At 39.3% G+C, this 9,345-nt stretch overlaps 1 protein-coding gene across 1 annotated transcript; it reads left to right on the forward strand.

The window, feature by feature from the left end:
• The first annotated feature begins 543 nt into the window (after positions 1–543).
• On the forward strand, positions 544–7,991 carry pop4 (POP4 homolog, ribonuclease P/MRP subunit). Its single transcript, XM_015019863.1, has 7 exons — positions 544–648; positions 2,921–2,976; positions 3,127–3,353; positions 3,450–3,527; positions 3,611–3,672; positions 4,012–4,113; positions 7,342–7,991. The coding sequence occupies exons 1-7, from the start codon at positions 642–644 to the stop codon at positions 7,476–7,478; spliced, it is 669 nt and encodes a 222-aa protein (XP_014875349.1). The 5' UTR covers positions 544–641; the 3' UTR covers positions 7,479–7,991.
• Positions 7,992–9,345: the final 1,354 nt, after the last annotated feature.

Raw genomic sequence — 9,345 nt, forward strand, 5'->3', positions numbered from 1 at the left:
AAAATCAGTTATTAAGAGCAAAATTAAATCTGAATGGCAACAATTGTGGGAGGAAGGAACTAAAGATCGTCATTTATTTCATATACAAAAGAAGGTAGGGAATATGGAAATAATTGGAGAAAATCGAAAAGAGCAAGTAGTAATGACAAGATTGCGACTTGGACATACTGGATTAAATGAAACTTTACATTTGATAGGTAAACATCCAACATGTAGTTGTGAGTGTTGTAGGGACATGGAAACAGTAGAACATGTAATATTTCATTGTGGGAAAAATATACAGTAAGTAGAGAGAAGTTAAAACAAGAAATTAGAAAATATGATATAGAGACATTAAAACTTAATAAGATATTAATTAAACATAAAGTAAATAAATCAGTTATTAAAGTTTTGAAGGAAACAATAAGAATTTAGATTAAAGGTCTCTGGTCCACACTCCAGCACAGTAGATGGCGATAATACAGCTTAACGTTAGATGTCACCCGCTAGTAAAAATCAGAAAGAAGAAGAAGAAGGAAATAAATAATAATAGTGGCCTGTACGTCTGATGTCATACTTCCGCTTCATCCAGGAAGCTAACGGAGTCGATGGTAGTAGCTCTTGTCCAGAATCTAGTCTGCAGTCAACCTTAGAAAGCTGCGATGGAAGGTGAGTTAAAGCCCGACGGAGAAAAATGTTGTTCAGCGGACCGAAAGATTGACTCCTTTCGAGTCTAGGACACACACGCACACGTTTGTGTAGCTATCTTTGTCCCCACAAAGACTTTCCATTGACTTCCATTCATTTCTACAGCCTAAATCTTACCCTCATCCTAATCCTAACCAAAACTCCATTCACACCTTAGTCCCTTGACCCCAAAACAGCGTTTCCCCTTGTGGGACCAGGCAGTGAGTCCTCACAACAGTATGTGTCAGGAAAATGGTATCCACAAGGTATTACAAACAAACGCGCGCACACGCACACAGTTTAAAGCTTTAAAATAGGAGCAGCGCTCACATTTCTAACTGTTCTCAGTAAGGCATAATTAATCTGACAATGCAGTCGTCCCTAAGAGGGTCTTTTTTGACCCATGTTAGAATCAATGTGTTTTTATGCAACTTTTGTCATTTTGATTCAAAATAATGTTTTGTATAATACTTTCTGTTATGTTTTATTCCACAAAAGAATTATTTCATGTTTGAATTATTTTTTTCACACCTTTTTAAACATTTGTAAAACAATTTGTGGAACATTTATACCAATTTGTAGAACATTTTTAAAACGAAATAACAGCAATTTTACAACAGCAATGATGGAACAATGTCAACATCCATTATGTGTGGGAGTGGAGGGGGTGAGAAAGAGCACATTTCTTGAAACTAACTAGCAAGCTAACCAAGCTAGCTAACATTACTGGCTGTATCCTATTGTGCTATGTGTATCACACGTGACTGTGTGTATGTGTGTGCAGTTATTTATCCATCCATCCATCCATCCATCCATATTCTTCCGCTTTTCTGGAGTCAGGTCGTGGGGATAGCAGCCTAAGAAGAGAGGCCCTGACTTCCGTCACCCCACCCACTTGTTCCATCTCCTCCGAGGGAATCCCAAGGTGTTCCTAGGCCAGCCGAGAAACAAAAAAGTCTCTCCAGTGTGTCCTGGGACTTCCTGGGCCTTCTCTTGTGGGATGTGCCCGGAACATCTCACCTGGGAGGCGTCCAGGAGGAGCCATCTCAACTGGCTCCTCTCTACGTGAAGGAGCAGCGGCTCTACTCTGAGTCCCTCCAGGATGGCCGAGTTTCTCACCCTATCTCTAAGGGAGAGCCCAGACACCCTATGGGGAAAACTAATTTCGGCCTCTCGTTCTTTCGGACATGACCATAGATGAGGGTAGGAACATAGATTGCCTGGTAATTCGAGAGCTTCGCTTTGTGACTCGGCTTTCTCTTTACCACAACAGACCTGTACAGCACCCACTTCACTGCAGACACTGGGCCAATCTGTCTGTCGTTCTCCTGCTTCACTTTTCCCTCATTCATGAACAAGATCCCAAGATACTTAAACTCCTTCACTTGGGGCAGGACATCCTCCCCGACCCAGAGAAGGCACTCTATTCTTTTACAGAACATTTAATTTATATAGCTATGAATTTTTACTTTATTTTTTGAGATGATAAAAGAAAGAACCTTGAACACATTGAACAACAGGTTTTCCATGTCATTCAACACATTCTCTCTTTTGGTTTTCTCATCCAGGGTGTCAGACACACACCTCTGTGTGTTTTTTGAGGAATACCTAGAATATGAAGTGATTAAAAACTTTTCATTACAAATAGTTCAAAAAGATGACCTCACAGAGTCAAAAAAGACCCACAGAGGGTTAAAACTACTTTCTGAAATAATGAGATATTGCAATGGTGCGGGTCAGAGCAAGGTTTGACAGGAGAGAGGGTTAGTAACAGATGTTAGCCTCTTTGACTTGAAGTAGCGTCATCTGTCTTAGGACACATAATTTAGAACACATAATTCCACACTACCACTTTATTTTGCATACTCACATCGACTAAACAAAGCCAGGTCTCCACGGCACGTATCTTTATATGCGTTACTTTCATACCTGAAAAGTAACAGATGGTACAGCTGCCTCGCAAAAATCTCTCTAAAAGCAATGTGACCTGAATTCACTCACTCAAAACGGAATATGTGGTGCAACTAAATTAAGGAACAAGGAGTTCAATAACTGTCAAAATATTCTACCATATTTTTCACAAACATAAGTGGTTCTTTGGCTGTCTTTTTGATATTACTGGATTCTTCCAAAACAAGATTACAAGACCTGTAAAACTACTTCTGAGGAATTGCGTAATGATGTCACAGTATTGTGTAAAAATTATGTGCCATTATTCTGTAAAAATGGGACATTTGTTTGTGTCTTTCAACAGAAGCCCAAGTTTACGCCAAAGTTCCTCCAGATCTAGTGAGGCATCTAGGTGTTGAGGTGAGCGGACTTTCTTTGATTGGAAGTTGCACATAATTTTGTTGAAATTTGATGAGGTACGCAACATTCACCTGGGTTTCTTTTTGGGCAACAAACTCTTTTTACATCTCACTGTACACAAACACTTTATTGATGTTGTCTGTCTTGTAGCCTCACAACATCCCTAAAGCTGCAAAGTTTACTGAAGCCCATCTGAAGCAGTGCACTCAGCAGCCAAGCCGGCTGGATGTGAAGAGCATGCTGACTCATAAGGCTGTGCTGCTAGGCTACAGTCAGCCCAAGAGAGACACAACCAGAAACAGGAAGAAAGCCAAAGGACTCAACGCGCGACAGAAGAGAATGATGAAGGTATTCCACATCAAGCCTGATCACCAGAGGTTAGTTGGGGTGATGTTTTATGTGTGTGTGTTGGGGAAAAGGGAGGTGCTTTTTTTTCTAAATTCCCCCTGTCATGGCTCTGTTTGGCTTTGCAGGTATGAGCTTTTCCTGCCGCTACACCAGCTATGGAGACAATATGTTCTGGACCTGTGTGGTGGACTCAAACCGACAGCGTAAGTCAGTCCACCAGGAAGCAGAGTTCCTATATGTCCAACTTCCTGCTGCTCCTGGTAATTGTCTCCATGTTTTCTTCCAGGAATCCACAGATTGTGCAGCAAAAGCTTTTGAAGGCAGACTTGCATGGAGCCATCATCACAGGTAGATTTCCCATTAAAGGGCCTGACCCTCAGTCACCATTGATCCATTCAGGCTGCATTGTTGGTGAGAAAAAGAAACAATTTCTCCTGAGAATTTCCCTGAGTCATAAAATCTGTCTGCAGATGGAAGGAGTCAGAACCTTTTACTCTAAACTCGTGATTTTCCTGTTTTTATTTCCTCTGGCTTTTGTTGCCACCTTTTGATTCATTAGCAGGAAAATGTGTGTCACAGTCTTAGAAACCTTACCTGAATGCAGTTAGCTGCTGCACTTACCCAACAGAACACACACTGGTGTCAGCTTGAGACCAGCAGACTGTAACATGCTGCTTTCTGTCACAGTGGTGCGCTCTAAATGTCCGTCCTATGTGGGAACTACAGGGATTCTCATGCAAGAATTCAAACATGTGTTCAAAATCATCACCAAAGAAGACCAGGTCAAAGGTCAGTGAAACTGTTCTGGGTTGTGTGCGTTTATACCTGATTGCTGGGCTGCTCCTCACCATCAACTAGTGAAACTTAGTCCAGGGCTCGTACTGCAGCCTGAAGTGACTCAAATGTGATTTTTTTTTTTGTACTTACACAAAATGTATCTGATCTCTTCATAACAATCTGAACAGCTCAGATCTACAGTGCATCACAAAAGTGAGTACACCCCTCACATTTCTGAAGATATTTAAGTATATCTTTTCATGGTACAACACTGACAAAATGACACTTTGACACAATGAAAAGTAGTCTGTGTGTAGCTTATATAACAGTAAATTTATTCTTCCCTCAAAATAAATCTTTATACAGCCATTAATGTCTAAACCACCGGAAACAAAAGTGATTACACTCTTAAGAGACTATCCTCCTAAATGTCCAAACTAAGCACTGCTTGTCATTTTCCCTCCAAAATGTCATGTGACTAGTTAGTGTTACTAGGTCTTAGACGTGCATAGGGAGAAGATGTGTTCAGTGTTGTAGTACAGTTATCACACTGTCTCATACTGGTCACTGAAAGTTCCAACATGGCACCTCATGACAAAGAGCTCCCTGAGGATCTTAAAAGACAAATTGTTGCCTACATGAAGATGGCCAAGGCTACAGGAGGGTTGCCAACACCCTGAAACTGAGCTGCGGCACAATGGCCAAGATCATCCAGCATTTTTAACTGGGTCCACTCAGAACAGATCTTGTGTTGGTCATCCAGAGAAGCTCAGTGCACGGGCTCAATGTCACATCCAAATGCTGTCTTTGAAAGACAGGCACAGGAGGGCTGTCAGTATTGCTGCAGAGATTGAAGAGGGAGGAGGTCAGCCTGTCGGTGCTCAGACCAAACGCCACACACTACATCAAGTTGGTCTGCATGGCTGTTACCCCAGAAGGAAGCCTCTTCTGAAGTCTGCACACAAGAAAGCCCACAAACAGCTTGCTGAAGACATGTCAACAAAGGACATGGATTTCTGGAACCATGACCTGTGGTCTGATGAGACCACGATTAATTTGTTTGCTTCAGATGGTCTCCAGCATGTGTGGAGGCAATCAGGTGAGGAGTACAAAGATAAGTGTGTGATGTCTACAGTCAAGCATGGTGGTAGGAATGCCATCATGGTGGTCTGAGGCTGCATGAGTGTTGGATAGTTATATTTCATGAACTCCAATCTGTACTGTGAAATACTGAAGCAGAGCCTGATCCCCTCCCTATAGAAACTGGATCACAGAGCAGCGTTCCAGCATGATAATGACCCCAAACACACCTCTTAGACAATCACTGCTTTACTGAAGAGGCTGAGGGTAAAGGTGATGGACTGACCAAGCATGTCTCCAGACCTAAACCCACTACTGACAGGGGAACATGTTTTATTGTTCTGCTCCTATTGAGAGAAGAGAACTGCTTAATCTACAGGACATGCTGCACTTGGACATAGTTTAAAATGTTATCTTTTTGCTAATGAACCTTAGAAAGACTAAATTAATAGAAAATAGATTTTAAGAATTTATTTTTTTCTTGTATGTAGTATCGATATAACAATTTAGTATCCCAATTCACACTCCATTCCAGTTGGTGGCAGTAATGCCCCAAAACATTGTCGGCCAACCGCCATTGAACGAGAAAAAGAAAAACAACCAAACAATAATGCTGCTGGCTTGTTATATGTCAATAAAACCCAACAGAACATCTTTGGGGCATCCTCAAGTGGAAGGTGGAGGAGCGCAAAGTCTTGAATATCTGCCAGCCATGTGATGTCATCATGGAAGAGTAGAAATGCATTCCAGTGGCAATCTGTGAAGCTCTGGTAAACTCCATGCCCATGAGAGTTAAGGCAGTTTTGGTAAATAATGGTGGCCACATAAAATATTGATAGTTAAGGAACTTTCACCAAGGGGTGTACTCACTTTTGTTGCCAATGGTTTAGACATTAATGGGTGTATATAGAGTTATTTTGAGGGAAGAATAAATTCACACTGTTATATAAGCTGCACACAGACTACTTTTCATTATGTTAAAGTGTCATTTTGTCAGTATTGTCCCATGAAAAGATATACTTGAATATCTACAGAAATGTGAGGGGTGTACTCACTTTTGTGATACACTGCATTTTTACAAATGCAATCTGGACCACTTGGATTTGTAATCCTAACTCCAATACATATCTTTTCAAATGTGACGCTTATCTGTTGCATTTATCCGACATGAACATCATTGATACTCGTCAAACGTCACTATTCTGTGTCCTGATGCGCAGAAAAAAAAGGGTCCACAAGATACTGCATGAAAACAACCGTTTATTTGTCGTGACGTGATCTCGAAGTGCGACGCATACGGCTGACTTACCAAAGTATTGTGCTTAAAAATAATAATGGGTAAATGGCTTTAAACTGAGTCACTCTAAAGAAAAGCTGAAGATACTAATGGAAAGAAAACAATGGCAGGAATACTTTTGTGATCGGAACAAGTTTGTTATTGAGAATTGTTGTTTTTTTTTGTTTTTATGACTTTGCTTGCTTATGATGCTCTCCCCACGTCAGCTATTGTTTTTTTTTATTATTTAATTAAAAATGATCAAGTTAATTTATTTAAATACAATTGCACTATTAAATATAAAAATTATCCATCCATTTCTGGTGGATAATTTTTATATTTAATAGTGCAGAAGAGGATTTTTGTTTCTGCCAAATTTACTCAACTTTATTTTTATTTTATTACGCTTCTAAATTACAAATAGTCCTAAAATGTTATGAATGCATACAACACTCAACAATTTCTTTTTTGATTTCCAGGTGTTTAACATAATTGGAAAGCTTAGAATCCACACTTCCAGAATCTGTAAATAACTAAAAACACCCCAAATGGATGTGTTCATGGTTATTATGGCAGTCACATTTAGAAAACGGCACCAAAGATGACTAAAGAGACTAATATTTTCATTTCATGTTGTATTATATTAAGATAATTTGTTATTGTATGGCAATTTCAAGTTGGAATCATTATAACTCCATCTGAAAATGTTGAAGATGCCGAACCTTTCAGCCACTGCCTGAACATTTGCGATGGATATCATGTGAATATCTGTAGAATATTCAGAGGGGACAGTTCACAGATACAGATGCTGTGAACTGTCCTCTCTGTCTGACTGGGAGACAGGTCTCTGAACATCTGCTTGTTTTCTTGTCTCCTGTGTCCAGTGATCCCAAAGAGGAACAGTGTGTTTTCTGTAGAGATGGACAGCTTTGTCTCACACATCTATGGAAACAAAATGGAGTTCCGAGCCAGCGAACGTTCTGCCAAGAAGTTCAAAGTGAAAGGAACTATAGACCTCTAATGGCACCCAGCTCTGTCATTCCTCCTTCCCCCTACTGGATGATAAAGGAACTGCACACATGCCAAGCATGCAACAGGGCATATACTCTAGTCTATACAAACAGCTTGTGCAGAACTCTGTTCAATTAAGCCCGTCGTTCAGGCTTCTACAGTTTTGAATCATCCAGAATTTGATCCTTTTTACTTTTAGATGCATTTGGAAAAATAAAAAGCAAGATTCTAAAAATGTAAGCTTTTCTAAAGGATAATAATCTGAATTTCTGACAAATGAATCAGGTATATTTGTATAGTACATTTCAGCAGCAAGGCAGTTGAAAGTGCTTTATATCATAAAAATACAAAGTCACTGAGCACACAGTCAACAATTGAAACATAGCATTTTGTCTAGCTTCATTCATTGTTTTATATGCAGCAGATTCATTTTCCACAGTGCAACTCATTTTTATGTTGTTTTTTTAAATCAGTAATATATTACCCAAATATATGGAAAATAAAAAAGCTCAATTTCACAGCATTTTGGGCCCTGAGACCGTTTAGGTTTTTAAACTAACCCAGTACTAATGTAGCTAATTAGACTTATGTGTTCAGCATGGAGGTCTTTCTGGGTTATACAGATAATAATAATAATAATAATAATAATAATGACTTCTACTTGGGTGTCTAGAATGTGATGAAAACTACCTGAGAAATCTAGAAATGGAAGTTTGGTGAAGTACAGAAGTTTCAAACTGAACACAAGCTTCCATACTGTAGCATTCTACCTCAAATATAGAAATTCTTACTATTGTGAAATGTAAGTTAAACTAAATGTGTTATTTTTTTTCCTTCAGAAATAAATGACTCGCTTCATGGCTTTACCTTTATGAAACAGTCATTTTTTAGTTAACCCTTTGGTAAACCCTTAACTAATACAACTCAAATCATCAAACAGCCAAGGTGGGGTATGAATACCACTTGATGATGTGCACTGTGCTCATAGCAAAGATGATATTGGAAGAACTTTGACATCTAGCTGTCAACTGCAAAAATTTAAATTTCCTGCGAAAATGCAGCACTGAATGTTTTTTGTTGAAAATTACAAAACCATTTGAAGTCAACTGCAGAAATGTAGCTCTTTAGTTCTTTTATTCAGATTCTTCGGAGTTATTGAAGATGGTGATGGCTGGTGGCAGGAAAGATCTCTTGTCTGTACTACAGCGAATCTGAAGAAGTCTCTGACTGAAGATACTCTGTTTTCTCAAGACCATCTCATGAAGAGGATGGTCAGGATGAGGTGGAAGATGAAACATCTGAGATTTGACAGGATCCATCCATTTCCTTTTACAGGTTTCCTTTTGCTTGAAACCTGTAATCTTCTTCATCGCTAACCACACATCTCTGATATTGTTCTTCTTCAGTTTGTTCTCCAGCTTCTTCCTGTACTTATTTTTGACTCTAATCTTGACTTTGAGCTGCTTCTGTTTTGAGGAGTCTCAATAACGCCCTGTCTGGTTCCCTAAAGGCTCTTTTTTTTTCTTGTTTTCTGGTTATTCCAGAAACATCTCACTGTACTAGTGGAGATGGTGCTGTCCAGAATTCAGGGACTGCATCCTTCGAAGGACCCGGTCTACGTAGGACGGGTCCTTCGAATAAACGATAACCAGAAGAGAACACCTGAATTCGGACAGGTCTGGCCTTTTGCTAACTTTTTTCTTTTTGTTTTATTTTTTCAAACAAATAATTCAACCATTCAACCATACATAGAGGATCTTTAGCACAATGAGAAATGCCACATAAAAAACAAACAAAACAAAGAATAACCACAAACATTGACAAGTTTGATGTTGATGTCTTGCAATCTTCAAAGTAGAACAAAGTAAAAAAAAAAA

This window comes from Poecilia latipinna, unplaced genomic scaffold (genome assembly GCF_001443285.1).
Source record: "Poecilia latipinna isolate Pla-1442-1.1 unplaced genomic scaffold, P_latipinna-1.0 Scaffold2491, whole genome shotgun sequence".
NCBI lineage: Eukaryota > Metazoa > Chordata > Actinopteri > Cyprinodontiformes > Poeciliidae > Poecilia > Poecilia latipinna.

What these genes read in the sequence shown, in the direction of transcription:
- pop4 (XM_015019863.1), top strand. An exon ending in TGAGGCATCTAGGTGTTGAG is followed by an intron (nt 2,977 to 3,126) that starts GTGAGCGGACTT and finishes TCTGTCTTGTAG; the next exon opens with CCTCACAACATCCCTAAAGC. An exon ending in ATCAAGCCTGATCACCAGAG is followed by an intron (nt 3,354 to 3,449) that starts GTTAGTTGGGGT and finishes TTGGCTTTGCAG; the next exon opens with GTATGAGCTTTTCCTGCCGC.